The following is a 26,532-nucleotide window of genomic DNA, read 5'->3' as shown; positions in this document are numbered from 1 at the left end:
ATTGAAATAACAGAAACTTTTTATTTCTTAAAAAATGATTCAAGTTAAACTGAGTTTGAACTCAAAAATTTATATTTAGAATCCAATTCATGGTCTAAGCAAGTAACTGTATCTATGAATAAATCTATTTCTGTCTAATTTTTATAAAGAATTTACATATTTCATATCTGAACATATCAAATTTAGTCTTTATAAAGTATTGACATATTTCATATCTAAATATTTGGTTGAATGATAGATTCCAATTGCTACTCTATATTTGATTTGCAAAAGGATTGAACAAATTCTTTACGTTCACTTGACCTTTGGAAAAAGTTGGGAGAACAATTTCACAAATTTTATAAGACCCTTGCTTTGTTCTATCAGCATTGGATTCATAATTCCCCCACCAGGGTTCAGCTGCCTTTTGCATATAAAAAAAAATTTTAAAAATAATTGTACTCATATTATATTTTGTGTTTTCTTTCTTTGTTTTGAAATTAACTTAAAAATTTTCGTATAAAATATAATATGTATATATAAATTTTAATATTTTATATAATATAAATACATGAATCATTGAATTTAATTTCACATCTTAAACTTGCACATATCATGAAATTATATTGAGACCAAGCAATTTTTTTAGGAGAAGTAAAGTCCGAACTTATTATTAATTTTTTAAAGCTTTACAAATTCCAGAAATCAAAACTTGGTGGCAAGAAAAAAGAAAGAAAGACAAAATGGGGACTTAATAGTGATCCCAAGAAACAAAACGTTCAAGAAAATCAAAGAAAAATAACATATCCATTCGGCTTTTTGACTCTCCTTTGTGTTAAAAGAAGATACCCTCTGAACCCTGCTGATATTTGATTTTACATTAGCACCTACCTTCATTTGCAACATGGGCCGCATGTACTTGGGCGCTTTCAAAACCTTTCAAGTTTGATGAGCGATTAGAATTGAATAAAAAAATTAAAAATCAATTTAAAATTATAATATTTAATTCATAATTCACTTATATTCAGATTGATTGAACTAAATTTAAATATTAAATTAAAATTAAATTAAAAAAATAAAATACCAATTAAAATCAAATTATATATTTTCTTAATTTTTATATATTTTTAAATTTTTTTAAAAAAATAATTATTTTATATTTAAATCTATTTAAATATATAAAAATTACATAAAAATAATATATAAAAAATAAACAAAATTGAATTTAAAAATCGATGAAAAAAATCAAACTAATAAAATTCAATTCAAATCGAATTAATTTCAAGAGATAATCAAATTCATAATATTATATATTATTTGTGTTATCTGAAAAATTAAATCGAGTTCAATTCCGAACCATTGATAGGTTCGTTGATACCCTATGAATGATCATAATCAATGGCACTGTAAATTGAAAGAGAAGCTTTTGTGAAGCAATAATGCAACAATAAAACCACTGCATTTCATCAGGTTAACACGTATACAAGATAAAGATAGATTTTCCAGCGACATTCTTATCATAAAAGATAAGTTGTCCAGATAAGTTGTCCAGAAAGCATGAGTAAGATCAGCACATGATGCAAGGTTCAAACCATATTCATAATAAAAGATAATATTAGATTCAACCACTCACGAAACACAGCCACATTAGCTTCAAGAGTGATCTGGCTCCATGTGGCTCAGATGGCTAACTCAAAATAGTAATATTGAAATCAAACTAATTTGAAATAATTCGTTTCAAATTGATTTTCCTCATTCAAATTAAATTCAAATATTAAATATATAAATTAAATTTAAATCAACTTTCAAATAAAAAAAGAAAAGTCAAACCACACTTAATTATATAATTTTGTTAATTTTTATATATATTTTAACCTTTTATAAAATAAAATAATTATTTTATACTTAAACATATGAAAATAATATATAAAAACAAAAAAAAACTAAATTTCAAAAACTAATGAATTAAATCAGTAAAATTTAATTCAGATCAGATCGGTTTCAAAGAAAAGTTAGATCGAATTTTAAAAATTCATAATATTATATATTATCCAAAAAATCAAACCGAATATCATCCAAACAGTTATCATCTCTATGAATGATCATAATGCATGGCACCGTTAAATTGAAAGAGAAGCTTTTGTGAAGCCATACAGCAACAATAAAACCACTGCACTTCACCAGGTTAACGCGTATACAAGATAAAGATAGATTTTCCAGCAACATTCTTATAAAGATAGGTTTTCGTAAGATCAGCACATGATGCAAAGTTCAAACCATATTCATAGGTTTTCGTAAGATCAGCACATGCTGCAAAGTTCAAACCATATCCATAATATAAGATAATATTAGATTCAACCACTCACGGCATACAGGCACATTAGCTTCAAGAGTGATCTGGCTCCATGTGGTTCAGATGGTAAGTCCCTTCGCTCTTATGGTGCACCTCGACCTTGAACTTCTCTTCCTTGTCTCCCCTCTTGACCTTGAGAAGCATGTCAAGTTTGGCGAAATCTTCGACCACCTGTTGTATATTCAAACCTTTAGCACTCAAATGAAACTGCAGTCACTTTCGCTTTTACTAATTCTACCTTTGGTGCATAGAGTTTCAAACTGTTCTTCAAACATATGTCAAGTTGATTGGATGATTCTAGTTCCTAGTCCAATGAAGTCTTAAACGCCATAAAATTCAAATAAAATTTTCAAAGCAAAATCACCATACAGAAAAGTGACAAACCAGAAGCCAGTGTTGAGGAGATGGGTAATGAAGTGACAAACTTAAGACTCACAAGCCATGCAGAAAGTAAAAACATGAAGATGGTTACATAACATTGTACGCACATTCTCAACAAACATACGACTAATAAACATACAAAAATATGGGATAAATTATGTTCAGAAAAGCAGTAAGCATAGAGCAACCAGCACTCTTAGTTCCATTAAGTTACTCAAGACACGGAATTAAACTTGATGCAGTTCAATATAACTAAGTCACATAAGTACCCACTTCCATTTACGATAAAACAATTAAACCTTTTTAACATAAGCAGTTATTTACTGCTTACCTCAGCCTCGGCATGAACTATTTCTTTAAGTTCATAAGGCACCAGGGAATTAGATCTCTGCTGTATTATCTTTATAGCATGATTCGCAGCATCCTGAACTACAGGATCATGTGTTGGCACAGCTTGCAATCCAGGGCCATGGACATCTAATCATAATTTAAAACAAATTGTCAATAAAATTCCGGATGAAACTAACGTACAAGACACTTCATCTCCAACAAATAGCAAGATCATTACGAAAACATTTGGCATGAGGACATTGTTCATGCTATAAGTAGCTTGGTGAAACACAAATCAATAACCATAAGCAACTGTAATATCCCCATTTCTTCTACCAAATTGAACCCAAAAGGCCTTAAAACCAACATTAACTTAAAATTTCTCTCCTAAACAATAAGGCTATATCTAAAATTAAATTTTCCATGAGGCCTCATTATGTGATTTACTGCATCGACAGTACATCAAATATAAATCTTATATCTAAAGACTACCTCATTAATGAATAAATTATCGATTAAAACTACAATTTTTTACTATGAGGCAAGTTGTGGTTCAGTAACAATAATAATGCATCTAATAGACTAACAATCTGAACAAAAAATAAAAATGGGTATCAATAAAAAATTGCAAAGCATTTTTAAACATAATTATTCATATAAAAAACAAAACAACGCATATTCTTATTTACAACATTAGCTTTTTAATGGTTCAAAGAAACACATTTCCCAAAAAAAAAAAGCATTTATTTTTAATTTCAAGAAAACCCAAAAATTTCCTACAAAAATCATAATCATTAGCAATTAAAAACAGAGAAAAGATAAGCTGAGTTATGAACCACCTCTCTTGACACCAAGATCAGAAGCAGTACAAGAAGGGGAATCATCAGCATCACCAGCATGTTTAAACTCCTGCAATTCCTTAAAGTTCATCCAAGGCTTGACCCACACTTTAGCTTCATAAAGCTTCTTTTTGCCGGCATCCATAGCTTCCACCGTCAAATGGTGAAGTGTCCCAGCCACCACTTGCTCGGTGGCCTTCACCACCCTCACAAACTCAACCATCGCATTCTCTTTCTTGTTGTGCTCATCGACGGCGAATCGAGCTAGGTTTTCGAGCTCGGCGCTGTTCTGGGATCCTTGAGACGGGTGGACTCCTCCTAAAGTGGTGGTGGTGGTGGCCATTGGTTGAGAGCAAAGGGTTGATTCAGCAGAGAAATTGTGGACAAAGAGAATTGGGATTGCTATAGAAAATAAAAAGGAGAGTGGGAAAATGGGATTTTGCATTTGGGTTTACATAGAAATTTTTTTGGATAAATTTGGAGAAATCTTATAAATTGATTTGAATCAAAGCTTCGGCCTTCTGGCTTTATGCTTGAGCTGAGAGAAGAATATTGAAGCCTAAGTCTTTGACACGTGACTATTAGTGCCACGTGTCAGTTGAAATAAAATAGTTTTGCTTAATATGTAAGCAATTTCAAGGGCCCTCAACCCTTCAAAAAAACCCAAAAAAATTTGCAAATTTTGAATAGAAATTTTCGAGTCCGATCCAATTCAAGACATTAAACTATTAATGAAAACTAATTTTAGTTTTAAAATGTACTTTAAAATATTAAAATATTTATATTTTTATAATTTTTAATATTTTAAAATATATTTTTTGAAAATTTCGAGCCTGATAAGCTGGATTGGATAAAGCTTTCGACAGAGTTTTTAGAAGACTGATTAGGCCTAGTCCTACCCATAAACAACTTCAATTACAATTAAATTATTCATAATTTACAATTAAAATTCATCAGAAATACTATGTAGAATTATATTTATAAATGATGAATCTTTATATAATATTAAGTAAATATTTACATGTTGTTATGGGTTAAAATTTTTTTAATTTATCATCTCTATTAATCATTTTTTATAAAATTTATCTAATTAAAAAATTAAAAATTAAATTAAAATGACACATAAATACTTAAATTGACATATTATTCTCACAAAATATATGTAATAAAATATAAAAATTCAAAATATAAAAATATAAAAAGTAAAAAATAAAATAAAAATAAAAATTTGAAAAAATAAGCTCATAAAGATTGCTATATGAATACTCTTATTAAATTTAAAATATTAATTTTTTAAATTAAAATATCAAATAATAATTTTATTAATATAATACATTTATATATAAATATAAAATTAAATTAATAATAAAATATATATTTATCCTGAAACAAACCATCCTAAATATACTTCCATCCTAATCTTGTATCTTATAAAAAAAAATTAAGAAGTGAAGAGCAAATTCTAGAAGAATATTGTAGGTAATCAGATGGTTACTAGTTCACAAGAATGACATTTTTTTTTTTTTTAGCAAAATATTGTAAAGTGAGGACGTGGACAATGGGCTGCAATTGAGGTTGAAGGGTTCTGTCAGTGTAAAGTGTTTGAGTAGTTTGAGTGACAAGTGCCATGCTGTGATAGGATGGAATATCAAGTTTTGGCATTTTGTATCACAAGTGCCACGGTATGATAGAGATGAAATATCAAGTTTTGCAAAAAAGAACGGCTATTCTTAATGAGAAAACAAATCCCTTTTTTTTAGAAAAAAAAAAAAAAAGCAATCTTAATTAAAACTCTTTTTGTATTATAAGAAATTGATTACTGAGTTGATAAAAGTGTGGACGAAAAAGATAGAGTCAAAGCATAATTTGGGAGTATTTGGATAAAAAAATTCATAGTTTTTTTTTTTAATTTTAGTAATGAGTATTTAATTTTTATATTTAATTCAAAATAATTTAATTATGAAAAAAATATCAAATTTTTAACCGTACTTAAAATTTTGAAATAAAAAATCTAATCCTTTCTACGATATTTTAAGATTTCAAAAAAAAAATTTTATTTTTAAATTTGAATTAAATAAAAAATAATATAATAATTATTATCATTTTAAAAAATATATCTATAAGTGATCGAACTCAATTATAAATTTTTATATATAAAAATATTTATTTTTATATTATAATTAAGATATTTATTATAAAAAAAAATCTTAAATAATCATTGATCTCAATTAAAACATATCATGTTTTCTTCGTTGAAATGTTTTAATTAATAATTTAAAATAATTTTTTATTTATTTCATTAAATAAAGTGATAAAATAAATTATTTAATGCGTTGGAGTTTTAAAAACGCCACAATTGAGGGATAGTTTAATTAGCTGACGTGGGTGGCCTACTTTAAGGTTAATAAAGCCTTTTTAGTCGAAGCCGTACATTGAATGTTTGTTGGGTAATGCAAACTGTTTTTTGTTTTGATTTTTGGCCACGGTCCTTAAATAAATTTAGCTTTGCAATTAATGTCATTTAAACTTCTTATTCCTTGCCCTATTTTAAATTTATAATAGTTTTTTATTTTTGATATTTCGCAGGAAGTGCTTCATCTTATGATTAGATAAAAATAAATAAAAAATGCAGGTAAGAAAAATTATAATTATTTAAGGTTTTTTTTTAAATGTCTTAAATGATTTTTTTATAAAAAATTTTAAAAATCCTTTAATTTATTTATAAAATATTATTTAAGATTTTTTTTTACAAAAATATCTTAAATAATCATTTTATAAATAAAAAAAGATCATTTAAATTTTTTTTCTAATATAAAAAAAGACTTTTATATATTTATAAAATGATTATTTAAAATGTTTTATGTAAAAAATGTCTTAAATAATTATTTTATAAATAAATTAAAACAACGTTTTTAATTTTTTTCATGATATAAAAAAAGTGACAAATGCATTAATTAATTTTTTTTAATAATTTTTTATATCAATTTTTGTTACTAAAAAAAATATCAACTGCTTCAATTGACGATATTTTATAAATAAAAATAATAATTAAATAAAATATTTATTTTTTTATTATAAAATATATTATTTATCATTTTGGTATTTATTATTAATAAAATAAAATAAAAATTTACCATCATATATGTCAAAGATATTATAATAATAATACAATAATTAATATATATGAATTCACCTTAATCAAATGAGTGAATTTAAATATAAGATGTCCTAAAAATAAAAATAAAAAAAACTCGAATATTATATTTTCTCAAAAATTACATTTTTTTTTAAATATAAGATTTCATGAATTAAATGTCTTTTAAAGTAGTTTGAGTTCATGAAGTTTTTACTTAGCTACGAGCTTTTTTTTTATTAAGTAATAAGTATTGCTTTTTTTTTTGTCAACATTAAGTATTGTTATTTTTATTTTTATTACTTGTCCAATAATTATAGTTTAATCCCAACAACCATAATTACAAAAAAAAAAAAAAAAACTTTCTTCTTTATATAAGAAATTACTTAACTTTGCTGGGTGCGAAGATATGAAAATACGAACTTTTTAATTTCATTCTTTATTTGATTCCTACTATATGAGAAAAACTTGTTTTACCTTAAAAATGTTTTTTTTTTTCTGATTCTGTCTGTTCTTTCATATTTCCTTCTAATCAGAAAGCATTCTCTTACATAGATTTGATCAAATACTTATTGAATGATTAACATATTTTTAATTAGTGGTAAGTATTTGATTAAAATTTCAGAATTTATTATTAGTATAACTCATATTTTTTATAATTTAAATATAAAAAAAATCAAACTCAACTTTTTAAATAAAAAATAAAATACTAATAAACTAAGTCAAATACTCTATGCATATATCTTATGATCATAAATGCACATATGCTATCATGAAATAATGGAACTGAACGATCACAAGACCCACCATCATCTGTTTGGATGATGAATCGTCATTTCGAACAGTTCACTTTTGGCAGGAAATAAAGAAAGGCATGATTGAGCTTGAGAATATCAACAACTATTCCTGTCTTTTTTTTTTTTGGTCAAACATAACATTAATGTTGGGAGTACTTAAGATAAATGATTTTCTTTCCGAATGCAAGTAAACGAATGAAAACATGCATGAAATTAGCCACAAGTTATCAATGAGATTTTTTTATAAAAAAATTATAAGTTAATAAAATTAAAAAGGGAAATATATCATTTAAAATTATTATGTTATAATTAATTAATTATAATTTAAAATTATATAAAATTAAATAAAATTTTAAGTAAAATTCACATTTAATAAATTTTACATAATTTTTATTATGATAAAATAATTTTAAAATTATAAATAAAAAATTTTAAAGTAAAATGTACACTTAAAAGAAATTATAATTTGATAATAAAAAAATATTATTGCTGAAATTTAAGCTCCAATATATTAAATATCACTATTTAAAAATAATTAAACTAACTGATTTACCCTCATAATTCTTTTATTTTGTTTTATTCCATAGTGAGGGTAGATAATTATAGTGGCACAACTGTAAATTTAGAAAAAAAGAAAACAAAGAAGACATTTTTCAATGCTTATTGATGAACTCTCTGATTCCATCAATAAGGGCAGTAGTTTGGACAGCAATTTGGGCAGCAGTGTTTGGGTCCATGCCCACAGCATTCTTGTTCAGGTAGAAGCTATGACCCATTCCAGGGCTGATCAACATCTCCACATCTTTGTTAGCTTTTCTCATGGCTTCATAGTATTCAATCTCTGTGTCCTTGATCATATCCTTCTCGGCTACACACAATAAAAATGGTGGCAGATCTAGGCCGTTGAGTGGCGGGGCCGCAGGCCCCATCGGGCAAGTGATAGGATGGTCCTTGGTGGACCCAAGTGGCAGTGCCAGGGCCAAAAACTTGTCCAACATGTCTAGGGTTAAGAAAGGTGATTCCGGTTGCTCCAACTCCGACTGGCTCCGCTCCTTCCGAACAAAACCAGGGTGGATTGGAACCCCACCTGCTAGCCTTAATGGGCTCAAACCCAAGTGCCCACCACGTGCAGCCACTTGATGCACTATGTTCCCTCCTGAGCTGTCCCCAATAAGAAAAACCCGGTTGAAATCTGCATGATCATTGAGCCATGGCTCATTTGACTCACCTTTGGCTAACGACCTGAGCCAGAGGAGAGCAGCATAGCCATCATCACAGGCTGCTGGAAGCCTGTTTTCTGGTGCAAGCCTGAGAAAAACTGAGACACAAATGGCTGGAACTGACCTTGCCACCCTGGTGTACATGTGATAGTACATGCACCAATCAGCTTGGCAGATACAAAAACCTCCCCCGGGGAAATGAAGTATGATTGGCAACTTAGTTTTGTTTGCGGGAATTTGGTCTGGCATATAGATTCGAACCGTGAGGCCCGAATTGGAATCAATAACAACATCACCAGTGGCTACACCTTCAATGAATTGGTCATGGGGTGGAACAGACTCTGTCATGAATTTCAATTCAGGGGGACCTGTCCAGGTTCGGTCGACTGAGCCATCGTCATAGACTCTTAGCCAACCGGACACCTCATCGACTAGCTTCTTCTCTTGGTCCATAATTATGGTTTGGTCTCAGCTTAATTGCTTGTGTTTTGGATGGGTGTGTAAAACTATAAGTAAAGGATGAACCTGACTGCCCTTTATATAGAAGATTAAGGGTTGTGGAAGGAGGAAATTGCCAGGTTATTTAATCAATACGTGTGTTTATATATATATATGCTTTTTAAAAGATAAAAAAAATCTAATTTAATTCTTTTTTTTGGCTTCAAACTTCAAGAAATGGAATATAAATATCCTTTTAGCCTGAGAATTCATGTGTTTCAAACTCTTAATCTTCCAAATTCATATGAAAAAGTTTCTTTTTTTCTTTTTATTAGAAAAATAGTGAGATTAGCTTATGATTTAATTGAATTGATAAAGATTAAATATTTTATTTATAAAATCTAACTTCGATTCTTATTATATGTTAGTAACAATTTTTTTAACAAGTGATCTATAAATTTAATATAAAATTTTATTTAGACTAATGATATGTCATAATCTTGAAATTAGATAGCTTTCCCTTAAACTTTTTTTAAAAAATAATGAAATTAGAAAGCTTGATCATATCCCTTTTATTTTTTATATTTAATACTAGAAAAATTAGATGGAAAGTGAATTGAGATTTCCAATCTACTTTCTACCTTAGAATTTTATAAAGTGAGATGGACTTATTATAAAATAATATTGTTGTTCATTTCCTTGCTATTTCTTGAAACAACTACTCAATTATCACACCGACCAATCCCATCATATCTACAGTAGAAGAATTATTGAATTACTTTCCTTATCCAATTTAATAAAATATTAAATATTGGAAATAAAGAGCAAGTCATCAAGAGTCAAGCATAAATTAACTTGTTAGGCGATGAGAGTTAAATAAATTAAAAAATTTAAATAAAAAATAAATTAATATTTTGATATAATAATTAAATATAATAATTCTTATATTTATATCACGTTTAATTCATGTCAAATACATAAAATAATAGGTGAAGAACCAACTTATATTATATACTTATTTTTATCTTTTATAAGATGTATCATATTATATTTATTAATATATACAAATATATATAAGCATATACTAATAAAAAATTTAAAAATATTATACATTTTATCAATTTATAAACATACGTATAAAAAAACTCAAATACATAATTCATTTAAAATTATGAGTGATTTTTTTATATAAATAAATCAATTGTTAAACAATAAACTTTTCCTCAAAATAAAAAAAATATATGTATCTTTAAAAGAATAAAATTGAATCTTTAAAATTAAAAGTTAAGATATTTTTCTAACAATTTACAAATTGCCCTATAGTATTTATAAGATAACAAGAGAAAGAGATTTACAGTAAAATTTAAAGTGGAGAATTATATGGAGAGGAGAAATTGTAATTTGTTAAAAAAAATGTTTAATAATTGATTGAAGATTTTGAGTGTTGCTGAGGCAACTCAAAGGTCAGTTGATTTTTTTTTTTTTTTTAATTTACATGATTGTAATTTATTCTTTGCACAAATCTATTAATTTTAAGGATTTATAAGTAATGATTGGTAGGAATAATAAATAAACAAATAAAAATATAATTTTAATCCCTTATTACAATCTATAAAATTAAATTATAAAATTACATATAAAAATAAAAAAAATTACATAACTTTAGTTTGACGGAGCCAATTAAATATATATATATATACAAGGTCATTAAATTTGGGGGGGGGGGGGGCTAGAGGAAGATTCGTTGGTGAATAAATACAAAAAGTATACAATTTGTATCAATATGCTAATGTATACTAAAATTTTTTTAAAATTCATATATGTTTTTATTTAATTTTAAATTATATTATTTTCATATTTTTTATTATTTTTATGATTTTATGCTATTATATTTAAAATTTACGAATCTAAATAAGCATGCACATGCAATGAAGTTATTTGGAAATTCAAGAAAATTTTGGTTCTAAATGGCTAACTGTAATTGCTAAAAATTTATTTTCTTAAACTTAATTTGAATTCCATCGTAAGTGATGTGATTAAACTCATTATATTATTAATTAAATTTAAATATTAATTTTAATAAAATTTATTTAGTGTAAAATTTTTATTAAAATTTATTTTTTAATTATAATTATATTAAATTTTTATCGTAATTATAATAATAATTATTATTATTTTAATTTTACTAAAACCAATTTTATTGCCCTTCCGAATGGAGCCGTAGCCAACATGAGTCGTTAAGTCAAGGCCTTCCTTCCCTTCTTTATTGCTTACGTCAAATGGCGGCGGACATTGCCGATGAAATATATGCCACCGACATTCTGCTTACACTTAGAAAACGCATACCACATTTTTTTTTTTTAATTTGTCGTGAAATTATTTGTTTATTTAGAAATTTGAATAGCATTAATTAAATAATTTTCAACATATATGATAAACATTATATTAAGTGGAAACTAATTCGTGTCTTCAAAGGGAATAACACCTCACTGACTAGAAGAAAAATGAGACCCCAACTTGAAAGATTTAGGTTCAACTCTTAGGATAAGAATGATGAAATTTATGAGATAAAAGAACATTATTATGTATCACGTACTCAAAATTAGAAATGATAATGGTTTAATTTGGTTTTCTATTTAATTATTTTGATTAGTACAAATATTATAAATTTTTAAAAATCGATTCAAATGCAAATTTTTCTTTTTTTAAATTTATTCAATTTAAATTAAATTCTATTGGTTTTGGTTTAGTTCATCAGATTTTATAAATTAATTTTTTAAAATTTTGGTTATTATTTTAATATATTTATATAAATTTAGATAAAAATACTTATTTTTATTTTATAAAACTTTAAAAATATATAATTCGATTTGAAAATTTATAATTTTTTCACCTTTTGTCTAAAAATCAAATTGAATAGAAATATATAATATTTGTACTTAATCAAATCGAAACAATAAAATATTACGGTTTCAAATAGATTTTTTTATTTTTTTCTTAAACCTACCCAAAACCTTATTTATAAAAATAAATATTTTAATACATTATTAGTGAATTTTTTAATTTCAGAAATGATCAAAAATTGATACATGTCTATTTTTTTTTAATTTTTTTAATATATTTTAAAAGGTATGTATTATCATAATAATATCGCTTATAAAATCTAAAAACTCTATTAACACTAGATAAAATAATTTATCTAAAAAAACCCATTAACAAATCAAACAAATTCAACATATAATAAGGAAAAATATTATTTGTGTTCATATCATTAATATTGCTAGATGTTGATGGAGACAGAAGAGTTCTAGTTGGCACAAACAATGGTTTATTTTCAATTAGTCGCATGATATTAATTAACTATATATATCCATTTTTTATAGATTCATGATCGTTAGTGATTTTAGTGGAAAAAATCATTCATTTAATTTTAGTATTTCAACCCCCAACAATCATCAATTATTTTATCCGGCACCTTTAGTGACATTTTAAAAATTACTGACATTTATAAATGTCATTAAAATTATAAAAAAAAAAGTCACTAAAAATTTATTTTGCTGTAGTGATATATTTGAATTTAACATGAGAAACTTGTGCTTAGAGTACAACACATTTATGGCCGTCACGTACTAATTAATAATTTATTTCATCTGTCGATATTATTTATAAAAATATATATTTAATTTGTCAAATATTATCTTATAAAATAGTAAAATTAATCTATCTAAATAAAGAAAATTTGACAACTTTGGTCACAGTAAATTTCATTTTTCTGCTCTAAAATTTCTCAATTAATCAAAATTAGGATGCTAAGAACCCTAAATTAATTAAATAACCTAAAACTTTTATTTTTTTTAAATTAAAATGAGTATTTAACCTAAATGAAACAAATACCATAGCTTGTAATACCATGTCACATTGGAATTAAGACAAAATATTGTGGAATTCAACTGACAGAATAATGCAAAGAACAAGAGGGCAAAACGCCAATGGAAATGGCAGACAACTAAGACAACGAGTAAATCATGTTTTGGAAAGTTATTGGCTGCTTCCCACAATCTTTAAGGCAAGGATAGAGACTCAGAAAGTGCCTTGACATTTTGTTTTTGTAAAGTTGGGGACCCTCCTTATCAAAGGTGTCGAGACGGTGGTGGCAAAGTCATCGGCTATAGAACTAGGGTAGCTAACCGTAGTTGTTTTGAATATTATATAATATTATAAAAATTTAAAATTTATTTAAATTTGATTTTATTTTAATTTTTTAAATATTTATATATTATTTTAATATAACATTTTAATATATTTATATAGATTTAGATATAAATTATTTTTTTATTTTATAAAAATTTAATATATAAATAAATTAAGAAAAATATGTATTTTGATTTAATTTAATTTTTTATTTTACTCAAAATTTGATTAAAATCTAATATATATTTAATATTTAAATTGAATATTACAGTTTTGAAATTAATTTTTGAATTTATAAAATTTTTTTCTCACCCTTACGTAGAATTAGGAGATAACTCAAATAATTTTTTATATTTTTTGAATGATGGTTTTCGGTAAAGTTGAAGTTCAAATTTTTTTACCTACGAATTTTTTTATTTTATATGTTTTAGCCTCTTATGTAAAAAAAAAAAAAAAAAGTCAGCCTTCCATTTGAATTTTCTCTTTCCCTAAATTCAGGTTTTGAATCTAGCACTCCATGTTACAATGTTATACAGAATGTTTTTGGTTTTTTTTTTTTTTTTTAATGAAATGTAGGAAAGAAAAATTATTTTGTACATCAAAGAAAGAATTTTAGATTTTATTAATTATATGATTAAAGAGTTGATTATGTATTAGTGAAATAATTTAATGAATATTACAAATTTAATAAATCTTTGGCCATTAGTGAAAATAATTCTCATTATATTATAGTTACGTTTTATGATTAAATCTTAAAAAAATTAAACATAATGCGAAAAACATCTTTACCACCTTTCTTTACCGAAATAAGCCTTAATAAATGAATATTTCTAAATTTTTTGATAGTATTTGGAGAATTTAAAAATTTTATCGTCATGGTACAAAAGTGAATTTATAAAAGTTTATATTCAAAATTAGGAAAGAACAACCATAAACTTTGTAATCGTTTCCATGCTATAGGATTATTTTTGTTTGGCGTAAATTACACAGATTTTTCTATCATATTAATCGGATGCTAGCAATGGGATTTGGGTGCAAAAGAAGTTTGTGCAAATTCTAAACTCTAGAAGAGATAAATTAGTGAAAATTATAACACAATGTTAAATTTTGAGTAAATAGTATCTCTGATTTTTAAATTTGGGGATGCATGTCATTTTGATTTTTAAATTTTAGAAATTAAATTGTTAGCCCCTAATAATTGTCAAATATCATAATAAATTGATGATTTTTCTTTCAATTTATTTGTTAATTCGTTAAATGTTTAATGTGACAATTGAAAGGAAAAAAAAAGATAGAAAGAAGGAAGAAAAAAAATGGATGCTTTTTAAAAAAAATTAATATATTTGATCAAATATTGTAATTTAAAATAAATAAATTTCAAAATGTGATTTAAAATATATTTTTTTATTTTTTAAACATAATATATATTTTTAATATATTTACAAATGTTATAATTAAACAAATAATTTTTAAATTTTCTATTTTTAAGAAAAATTTTTGTTTTTCAAATATAATATATATCTTTAATACTTATCATCATATATTATAATTTAAAATAAATAAAATTTAAAAGTTTATTTTTGAGTAGTTTTTTATTTTTTAAATATGATATAGTGTTAATATATTTTTATCAAAAATTCTAATTTAAAATAAATAATTTTATAATTTTCAAATTTTAAGAAGATTTTTTAATTTTTAGATATAATATATTTTTAAATTTTATCTAGTTTTATGATTGAAAATAAATAAATTTAAAAATTTTCAAATTATTAATTTTTAAATATAATATAGTTTTAAAATAGTTTATCAAATTTTATAGTTTAAAATAAATAAAATTTGAATTTTTCTATCTTTAAGAAGTTTTTTTTTTTTAATTTTTAGATATAATATATTTTTAAATTTTATCTAGTTTTATAATTTGAAATAAATAAATTTCAAATATTTCTTTTAATAAGTTTTTTAATTTCTAAATAGAATTTATTTTTAAAACTATATTTTATCAATTTTTATAGTTTTAAATAAATAAATTTTCAAATTTTCTGTTATCGATAATTTTTTTTCCTTTTTAATTTTTAGATATAATATAGTTGTATATTTTATCTAGTTTTAAATTTAAAATAAGCAAATTTCAAAATTTTCCTTTTAATTTTTTTTACGTTTTTAAATATATAGGTTTTTAATAAATTTTATCAAATTTTATATTTAAAAATAAGTAAAATTTAAAAGTTTCTATTTTTAATAAGTTTTTGTCCTTTTTTTTAATTTTTAGATATAATATATTTTTATATTTTATCTAGTTTTATTATTTAAATAAATAAATTTAAAAAATTTACTATTATAATAAGCTTTTTTTTAATTTGAATATAGTATAAGTTAATATATTTTATCAATATTATAATTTAAAATAAATAAAATTTAAGGTTAGATTTAATGGTATTAATGACAAAATGATTATTTTATTACAATATTAAAAGTTTAAGAACCAACAAATGATATTTAAAAATATAAAAATCAAAATGTTATACGATCCAAAATTTTAGACTCCAAATTTACCCTTTTAACCTTTTACAAATTCAAATATAATGAGACTGATTTAAAGGTTTCAAGACCAAGACCTAACAAACACTCATTGTAAAACTAACAATTTTAAAATGCATTTATCATTCTTCAAAAATATCATATTTGAATTCCTTTTATACCAACCATTTATTATTCAAAAAATGCTACTAAATAAAAAATTTTCGAATCAAAATTTAATAATTATCCAAGTTTCTATCATTTTATTATAATTAATAAAATTTTTTGTTTTTTATTTCCATCAATTGAATTATGATTTGATGAATATTAGTTAATTGCAAACATCTATTTTCATGTAATTAAAAATTTAATTAAATAAAAATAAATATTTATAAATTCAAATAGATAAAAATATATATATTTAAAGATTCAATTGATATAGAAAATACGCGACGTTCATATGCAACCATTTATCAATACATGGAAACAAATAGGACATAAGAAGTGTCTGGAAAAATTTAAAAATAAAAAATGTATTATATATTTTATGTATTAATACAAATTATAATATAATAATTTTATTTATTTTTTTATATATGTTAAACATAAAATAAAAGTCATGGATAATAAATTATGGATAAGGTTGGGTACTTGGGTTAATAATCTGACAAGCAAATGGAGCATGAGCCATTTTGGGCCTAAGCAGTCAGCGGCTTTAGCCGAGAACAATCTTGGTGTAAGACTCCAGACTTATCCGTGAGTCAATAAGCCCACAAGGCCCAAGAGTCGAGCACCGAGAAGGATTTTTATACCTGGATTCGATATCCCCAAATTATTATTTTACTGATGAAATTTTTTATTTAAATTTAATTTTAAAACATATTTAAAAATATTATGTTTCGGTTCCTCAGTAGAGAAAAATCTCCTCCTTTCCTTCATAAGGAAGAATCCTTTTTTGTTCAGGTGAGCATCGATTCGCTGTGTTTTTTTATTTTTACTTTTCTCATTATTTTTAGATTGAATTTATTTATTTATTTTATTAATCCTTTGAATTCTTATTTATGAAAAAAAAGTTATTTGATTATTTTTCAAGATTTATAGATCTAATTAATTTATAAATTTTTTAATTCAATCTGATTTTTTTTCCTTTATCTTTAAATATCTCTATTGCTTCATGGCTATCAATTTTGTAATTTTTAGGTAATTATTTTATGTAAAAATTAAAATATTGCATTTTCGTATTAAAAATTTTAATTTTTAATTATTGATTTCTTTCGCATCTAAATTGCACTTCAAACTTGCTATTTGTGTGGCTAATTGGCTTAATTTCATATCTCTTTTGCCTATTATTGTCAATGATATCTGTGTTTGATTTTATATTATTCTTCTTATGATCATTCTCTTATCAATGGTGAAACTTTCAATTCCTTGTAGTCATTGTCAAGTTTGAGCTTCTGTTGGTTGACTCTGCTACTATAGTATTGTTTTTAAAGCTCTTTCAAACTGGTTATAGTCTTGCAATCGAAGCCTTGTTCTAGGATTTGCATTATCATAACTGGAATATTTAATTATGTATGTATTGATTTGTAATGTTTGATTGTTTTTCCTCTCCAGGCCGGCCATTCCCTCGTTGAGAAATTTTATTTTATCAATAAATTTGAGCATAATTTTTGTGGAGTTTGGTCTGTTGTTATGGGTGCTACATCTAATGTTGTAGACGATAAAGAGGGGAGGTTGCCACGGGAAGTAAAGGATGCTTTACAATTGTTGGCATCTGAGTGGGATGATATAGTGGACTTGAAAGCTTTGCAGGTGATCCCTCTTAAAGGTGCGATGACCAATGAGGTCTTCCAAATAAAATGGCCAACCAGGACAGATGATGTGTCACGAAAGGTTTTAGTTAGGATTTATGGTGAGGGTGTGGAGGTGTTCTTTGACCGGGATGATGAGATCCGGACATTTGAGTTTATGTCAATGCATGGGCAAGGACCTTGTTTGCTAGAACGGTTCCCAAATGGGCGAATTGAAGAGTTCATCCATTCACGGGTACTTTGAAACCCCCTTTCCTTTTTTCTCATTTTCTTTATTTTTAGACATGAACAAGCATTATGTATTCTGTTTCAAAATGATTATACAAATAAAAGGTTTTGCTCTTCAAGCAGCTATTTTAACTAATTTTAAGATTATTAAAATATTTGATTTACACAATGATTTACTACCTGTCTACCAATTATAAGAATGACTTGCAAAATATCATTATTATCATTATTATGATTAAGATAAGATGATCTTTTGAACAACTTTTAGTCTTCAATATCCACTGAGGACATATATTGTTCACGTTTATTAAGAACATCAAGATTTATTATTACCATGAGAATCACATTTATTTTCCCAATGAGTATTGTAATTAATAGAAGATTCACAGTCTCTCTTCTTGATGTCCTGGAGGGGTCGTTTACTCAATTAGTCAACAGAAATGTCAAATGTACTGATATTCTCTTTCTTCCATATTGACTTTCAGACACTATCAGCATCTGATTTGCGTGATCCAGATATATCAGCTCTAATAGCAGCCAAATTGAGGGAGTTCCATGAACTTGAGATGCCCGGTCCAAAGAAAGTTTGGCTATGGGATAGATTGCGGTACATTTTACTATTTCTCTGTGAATTATGCTAAATATTATGGAGCTCGTATCTCTCAGGTACTGCATTAGTTTTAAAGTTTCTACCAGTGGTCAAATAAAGTACTTCTCAATGTTTCAGAAATTGGCTTAATGCAGCCAAAGGAGTTTGCCCTCTGGAAGAAGCTAAAGCCTTTTGCTTGGAAGCTTTTGAGGAGGAAATCTGTATGTTGGAAAAGAAACTCTCGGGGGGCCATCAACGCATAGGTCTCTGCCACAATGATTTACAATATGGTAACATAATGATGGATGAAGAGACTAAATCAATAACGATTATTGTGAGTTTCTATCAAACTGGCTTGCTTAATATATAGTTTTCTTACAGTAATTTTAATAGCAAAAGTCTTCTTTGTGATTCTCGTTGAACTATGTGTTAATAGCTCTTGATTTGTCTAGACAAGGTGTAGTAATAGGCCGGGTTATTAGTTGTACTTTTACGATGGGAGGATAACAGTTAAACCTTTGACCAAGATGGATTTTGGGCTCAAATTCAAACAAAACCAAAGACTAACAGCGGTGCTAGTAGTCATAAAATCATTAGTTTTCATATGATTGCATTATTGATATTCTTCTGAATACCTAATGCCTGAACCCTGTCCCTGCCTGTTTTGGAGAAAGTTGGCTTAAGATAGAGCAGATTTGTTGCATTTATCTTCGTCCTTTTATTATCTTATTAGCAATATCATTCTACATGTATGAATGTGTCCAAAGCATCTTTATTCTTATGTGATGGCATTTGATGATGTTTGCATGGTATCCAAGTAGAGTTGTGATTCTGCATGGTTGAATGACTTATAGGATATTGATGGATGTCTTGTGATCTCATGGATTTCTCATTGATTTCTCGCTATAGCACCAGAGGGACTTTTTCCTTTCATTGATTTGGAACTGGATCACGACTTACCTAAACTGTATTTCTATTAAGAGCTGCCCCTAAATCCTGTGGGAAGCCCAAAGAATTATCTGTCACAGAAGAATATTTGTGTTTGACCATTATATGCATGTATTGATCTAAGGAACGCATCATATGATTTAAATGCTTGGTTTGCTAAGTTCTGAGCATTTTAATGTGATAAATGAGTTCTCTAAGTCACATTGAAACAAAATTTCTTTACTTGATTCTGGCTGTGGGCTGTCGTTTGTCCCGCTTTTATTTTAAAGATCCTAAATTTCTTCAATATTGAACATTTAAAAAAAGAAATGCACTCATGTATCTCATGGTATCCTTTTAAAAATGAATTATATTGAACTTTAGGATTTGTATTTGCTTTATATATGATCATGAATTAGATTAAGCATCTCAAGCTTGATCATGAATGTTGTTGACTAAGGCCTTATTTATGCATGCAGACAGTTGTGCTTGCATGTAACTTATCAAGCAGAAAGATATCTAAGTAATTAGTGAACAATAGAAATTTCTTGTGATCTTAAATTTGAAGCTTATTAAGAGATTGATTGCTCCAAGACCAGTTTTCTGTGTACCAAATATTTAATTTTAATTATTTGGAGGTTGATTGGATGCCTGCTTTAACAGGATTACGAGTATGCAAGTTACAATCCTGTTGCCTATGATATTGCAAACCACTTTTGTGAGATGGCTGCTGACTATCATACAGAAACACCCCACATTATGGATTATAGTAAATATCCAGGTGAACCTTTTGATCTCATTTTTCAGTAAAAAAAAATTGCTTTTTATTCCCTGAATGATAAGGAATTTTCTTGGCCTGTGTCTTTCATAGGTTTGGAAGAGCGGTTAAGATTTCTGCGTGTATACCTGGACTCTTTAGGTAACTGTTTATTGCTTGTAAAACATTGTGACTTTTTTCATTTGTCACATGGCGGCTGCTATTATGAATATCTCATTTTCAGATATCATATGTACACACACACACATGCACAAATAGAATCTGAAGAGTTGTACCCCTTCTACATGGAGGACATATAGCACTCCATATTTTAAAATTACAATTTTTAGTCTTCTGCAGGCATGAATAGCTTAGATGCATTTATGTCTAACTGTCTATAATTGTTCTATCTGCAACCAATTTAGCTTATTTTCTGTGAAGTGGTAGAAGGTCTTTTTCCCTCTTCTATACTTTGCTCAAGGAATAACTTAATTCATTTTTTAAAAAGTTAAGGCAGTTTTAGAACCTGATTTAATTTGTTTCTATGTAATTGAACTTGATCTGTCAATGTAACTCTGAATTTGTTCTATTGTGAGAATCCCATGATCTTGTCTGTCTTTCATTGCAGGTAAGGAACCTAAAGACACTGAAGTGGAGCAGCTGCTTCAAGATGTTGAGAAATATACTCTAGCAAGTCATCTCACTTGGGGCTTGTGGGGAATAATATCGGTAATTTCCATCCTCATGTTAGCTTGTTCATCATAGCATTATCATTCAAAATCATTTAATGATGAGATAGATGGCCTAGCCATTTTGACCTTGTTGTGGGCCCTTTTGACAATGATAGTATTTATATTGTTGTTATGTTAGTTTATACTTTTTTTTTCTAGCTAAATGTCCTTTACATGAAATAATGAATGTTTTAATAAAATTATAACTAATCATTTACATTCATTAATTACATTGACAGAAAGGTTTAAAACTTTAGATCCACCTTGTTATTCATGGTAATTTTTTTTAGTTGAATGAGACATTTTTAATTATTCTTTACAATGTGAATTGTTAATTATAATTTTATTAAAACCTTTATTGTTTTTGAAAAGGGCAATCAAATTTAGAATAGAGGTATTACAAATTATCACACAATTGACCTTTTATAAGTTTATTCATTTCTTCACTAGTACAGTTTTTTTTTCTCTTTGTATCCGTTCTTACATCTCCCAGTTCTCTTTCTCTCTTTGCAATTATCCTATTGTGTATTTGGTTATGCTGAGCCCACGGAACCTTTCATAAAGAGGCTATATTTTAAGTTATTAGAGGTTTAAATGTCAAATCTTCCTTCTAGTTGGAAATTTAATAATCTGCTAATCCTACCTTTTACCTGCCTAAATCTCTCTCACTCTCTCTCTCTCTCTCTATATATATATATATATATGTATATATATATACACATGAAGAAAAAAGAAATCACCATTTTGCTGGGTAAATGTAGTTATTGACCCAAGAGGGACTAAACCTACAGATACTTGAACTTGTGATTGACTCTGAACGAGAGAAGAGAATGTTGCTTGATGTAATGGCATTGGCTTGTAATTTCTTTCTTTCTTGAGCTTATTACTTGAATAATATTATATCATTTAACAGTTATCCTCCTCAGGAGCATGTGAATGAAATTGACTTTGACTACAAGGATTATGCCAGGCAGAGGTTTCAGCAGTACTGGATGCGGAAGCCTGAGCTATTGGACTCTTCTTGAGCCCCCACTTTTTAATGTGAGCAATGTTCTCTATCCGTTTCCTTTAGTACCCTGTGTAGATTCGAACTATTTGTGGGAGATATTCATGATTTATTTCATAAGCTGCATTACATATTTATTATTCTTTTCATGAATGCTCATATGTACTGTTTTTCTATTTTGGGATTTTTGGGTGATATTCACCAAAAATGATTTGATGATAATGCCATCTTCCATCTTTGTCTTGTTTGTAGCGACAAGCAATTTGTTTATGATGTATTTGATTAAAAACAAAAGCAGATGATATTATTTTTTGTTGTATTCTTTATCTTTGATGGTATTTCTTGTCTGGGATGACTTTCTTGAAGGTTGAATGGTGAGACTAGCATTAAAGGATTATGAAGGTGAAGGGACTTTTTGTTATGTGAACTTAACTATTTTTGTGTAAACATTTCTAAGGAGAATCCGGATGTAAATCAGTAGATGACATCTAAATAATTGATGGTAGAGGAATTAGATTTGTTTGATCCTACTAGAATCCTTGAAACGGACATGTAGTAGTACCCATGGATCTTATCTTGAAACTCGGCATTTTAGTTGTGCCAATACTTGGTGAAGTGGGATTAACTTTTAACATGTGAGCAATAAATGAACATTAAAAGTGAAGGAAAATGCTGCATCATGTCTCATTCCTTGATTATGTTTCGTTTATAGCTAAATTCCCTTTTATGTCATACTGCAGGTTTGTAGGCCTCGTGATTTATGCAATTTTACGAGGTAACCATCTCATGATTAAGATGTGATGATGCAGTTTTGCTTATGTTATATGGCATGAAATAACATGAACATTGTTTATTGTAGGTTAAACAAAGAAAAACCTTAAGGACATGGATTGGTCTGTTCAAGCAAATATTCAGATTGTGCATACTGAAGGCCGAAAAAGATGATTTTTAATCACGTGAATTGCAGCAAAGGGACGAAATGATAGCAAATAAAATACAAACCTTGAATCAATAATTTTTTTTAGCAATATGTAATAATTCATCTGAGAGATTATATCATAATGCTTCATCTAGTTGGGGAGGCAGTAGTTGACTCTAGTTACTATGGTTTTTCGGATTTTTCTTGTAAATTGGTTTGAATCCACCGTTTTCCATCTGAGTTTTGTCTACATGATAGCATCATACATTTAGTTATCAAAGTGCTCGCAAGATGATGTATATCTGACAATTTGTGTCGTATAATATTGTATTCATATCGTATTTTATGTAAAATTCACGTATCATAATTTGTGTTGATACGAAAATATAAAATATAAAATTTTGATTTTATTAAATATATTTATGATTTTTTTAAAATTTTAAGTTGTGTTATTTTTATATTTTTTATTTATATTATTTTCATATTATATCATTGTATTATGTATTAAATTATCAATTTTTCTATCATAAGTTGCATAAGTTGGAGATGTGACTGTTGCTAACAGAAAATTTTAAAAACCAAAGGCTTTTTCACCAGATAGTTGCTCAACTAAATTATAGTTAAAATTAATCACTGCCATGGTGTAATTCCTGGTCTGGTTATAAGTCGAGCTTATTGGAAATTGAATTTGAGAGCGTGTTAGATATATCAAAGAGTAAAAAATGTCAAGAGGCGTTAGAATTATGATTCAAACATATTTTGGCCGTCAAATTAGTATATAATTTCGACGGTCAAATCAGTGTGCACACGGGAATCGTTAGAATGGTTTATTGGGCATATATAACATATTTCGTTAAGGTAAAATTAGTATATGCATGAGAATCATTGGTAAGGTTTATTGGGTATAGAGTGCTGTTAAATGCATCTCAGCTTTTTTTTTTTTTTTACAATTTATTTTTTTTATTTTTATAGGTGAAATTTTTAATTATATTTTCTTTTTTCACAAATTTTTGAAAATAAATTTCTAGAAAGTCAAAATTTTTTGAAAATGAATTTTTGAAAAATTATAAAATTTTTTGAAAATAAAATTTCAAAAAATTAAATTTTTGAAAAATTTTATTTATTTCCAAAAAGATTTATGACTTTTTGAAAATTTATTTTTGAAAAATTATATGATTTTTTGAAATTTTATTTTCTAATGTTATAAAATTTTAAAAATTTATAAAAAATATTAAATAATTTTATTTTTAAAAAAAGTTCGGTGTGAAAAAAAAAAAGGAGTGCATTTACTAGCACTAATGAATATAACCCACTTCATTAGGAAAGAAAGAATTACCAATAACCCTCGAGTAGTTGTTGAAATTGCTTTAAATTATAAAAGGAAATGCAACATTAATAACAACTCTCACAAACCAAATAACTCTTATCTGAATCAAGTTCAACAAAAATGATACTACAGTTGTAAAGTTAACAATATGTTACTTTGCAAAAAGCAAGAAGCAAGCAAAAAGAGAAAGTAAGAAAAAATAAAAATAAAAAAAATGACAACTTAACAGGAGAGTTCTCTGCCTATAATTAAGAAAACCATTTAAAGTTGTCTTATGTATTAAGAATAATATCATATTCAATGCAGAAATATTATTGTCTAAGTTTAAATTCATTAAGCGATCACAATAAAATAATTTTTTTATAAATTTATTAAGTTGAACGTAAATAAATTTATTTAAATTTATCAAAAGAATATCAATATATATTAAGTAAAATCCAAAAACCTCGTTTGCGTGATAAAAAGTTAATGCTCAACTTAATTTCAATTCTACTGTAGTATTCAGGAGCAATGAAGACAAAAAAAAAATTACAAGAGATTGGTCCAAAATTTGTCGAAATCCTTTTAAGAATTCGAGTACTCCCATTTTTATGCATTAAAAATTTTATTCTTAAAATATTTTTGATAAAAATAAAAGCCTAATGCATTAAAAAGTGTTTTTGGTAAAGTTTTGTTCGTTTTAAAAAAAATGATTTTTAAAAAATATTTATATTTTATGAATTAAAAGAGATTTTTTATTATTTGAATTAGTTAATAAAAAATATTTTTTGTTATTTAGTTATTTTTTGAAAAATCTATTTTTTAACTAATATTAATATAACTATTAAAATATGAAAAATTATTCAATATTAAAATATATTAAAATTATTTATTATTAAATTTATTAATATTAAAAATTAATTATATTTTAATTATAATATTTAATATTGAAATATTATGTTAATATATTAAATACTTAAAATAAAACTATTTATTATTTTTTATATTATTTATCAATATTTTATAATATTATTTATTAATATTATTTATTAATATATTATATTAATATATATTATTTATTAACATACTATTATAATATATAATAATTAAATTAATAATAGTTTAATATTAAATTATTTATTAATATATGATTTTATTAATATAATATTATTTATTAATATATTATTTATTAATATAATATTATTTATAAATAAAATTATGCTAAAAAGTATTAGTTTTTTTCGTAAACAAACTTTTTTCAAAAAATATCTTTCTTTTTCAAAATCATAAGACAATTTTAAAAGAAATAGCTTCATTTTTTTTATTAATCGGTAAGTTATTTTCTGTTAACAAACTAATATTTCATCAAACAAATACTTAAAAATGTAAAAATAAATTTTTGAAAGTTATTTTTAGTGAAACAAATAAAGTCTAAACAAGTAAAATAAAAAGATACACTAAGCGGCTTGTTTTTATTAGACTCAAAGCTATAATGTGGTTGTAATAAATGAGTTTGTTTTATTAAATAATACTCAAATAAATCTTTAAATTTTATCCAAAAATAAAAATAAGTTCATAATTTTTTTATTGTATGAAATTAAAATTATGAACTTTTATTTTATTATAATTATGCCAATTAAACCTTGAAAACAGATGAATAAAGTCCAAATATTATAATATTTTTAAAATAGTATTCTCTCATATATTTATCATTTAACTTATTCAAATAATTTTAAGCAAATATTTTTATAAATTATATCATCTTATTAAGAGATTGAATATTTTACATCGTTAAAATTTTAATTACAATAAAATAAAAGTTTATAATCTTAATTGTCATAAAAGATGGATTTGTTTTTATTTTTTAGTAAATTTGAAGGGTTTATTTGGATTTTTTTTTGGTAATTATTTTGTTTTGAGTAAAGAGAAATTAAAATCCAACTATTTAAAAAAAAAATATCAATAGTGAAGTTAAAAAAAAAATATTAAGGGATTATTTTAAGAGTAAAATTTTTCCTAAAAATTATTTTAAAATGTAATTCATATTAGTAAACAAATATTTAAAAAAACCATAAAATAA

The 26,532-nt window shown here is 25.6% G+C and overlaps 3 protein-coding genes across 9 annotated transcripts; 1 reads left to right on the top strand and 2 right to left on the bottom strand.

Annotated features, from left to right (window-relative positions):
• Nucleotides 1-2,134: 2,134 nt before the first annotated feature.
• On the bottom strand, nt 2,135-4,384 carry LOC111296407 (cysteine proteinase inhibitor 6-like). The gene is made up of 3 exons (XM_022890693.2): nt 3,883-4,384; nt 3,045-3,190; nt 2,135-2,503 (listed from the first exon to the last, which is right to left on the bottom strand). The coding sequence occupies exons 1-3, from the start codon at nt 4,325-4,327 to the stop codon at nt 2,366-2,368; spliced, it is 729 nt and encodes a 242-aa protein (XP_022746428.2). The 5' UTR covers nt 4,328-4,384; the 3' UTR covers nt 2,135-2,365.
• Nucleotides 4,385-8,268: 3,884 nt separating this feature from the next.
• Nucleotides 8,269-9,602, bottom strand: LOC111296756 (strigolactones hydrolase CXE15-like). The gene has a single exon (XM_022891200.2). The coding sequence runs from the start codon at nt 9,483-9,485 to the stop codon at nt 8,466-8,468; it is 1,020 nt and encodes a 339-aa protein (XP_022746935.2). The 5' UTR covers nt 9,486-9,602; the 3' UTR covers nt 8,269-8,465.
• A 7,386-nt stretch (nt 9,603-16,988) lies between these two features.
• Nucleotides 16,989-23,409, top strand: LOC111296146 (putative choline kinase 2). Of its 7 annotated transcripts, none has more exons than XR_016326095.1 (10): nt 16,989-17,141; nt 17,793-18,224; nt 18,703-18,824; nt 18,945-19,140; nt 20,397-20,514; nt 20,605-20,652; nt 21,119-21,219; nt 22,135-22,262; nt 22,968-23,002; nt 23,087-23,409. XR_016326095.1 is itself a non-coding variant. In XM_089741183.1 (9 exons), exons 1-8 carry the CDS (start codon nt 17,073-17,075, stop codon nt 22,244-22,246), a joined length of 1,185 nt encoding a protein of 394 aa, XP_089597309.1. In that variant the 5' UTR covers nt 16,990-17,072; the 3' UTR covers nt 22,247-22,262; nt 23,087-23,300. The 7 variants fall into 7 exon arrangements, 2 of the variants coding, with proteins under 2 accessions (XP_089597309.1, XP_089597310.1); XR_002690934.2 differs by having other exon boundaries at nt 16,990-17,141; nt 22,148-22,262; nt 23,098-23,409; XR_002690933.2 differs by having other exon boundaries at nt 16,990-17,141; nt 22,148-22,262.
• Nucleotides 23,410-26,532: the final 3,123 nt, after the last annotated feature.

The sequence above is a fragment of the Durio zibethinus genome, chromosome 12 (genome assembly GCF_047325235.1).
Source record: "Durio zibethinus cultivar Kanyao isolate XHJ-2024 chromosome 12, ASM4732523v1, whole genome shotgun sequence".
In the NCBI taxonomy this organism is placed as follows: domain Eukaryota; kingdom Viridiplantae; phylum Streptophyta; class Magnoliopsida; order Malvales; family Malvaceae; genus Durio; species Durio zibethinus.
This window is presented reverse-complemented; position numbering and strand designations above follow the sequence as displayed.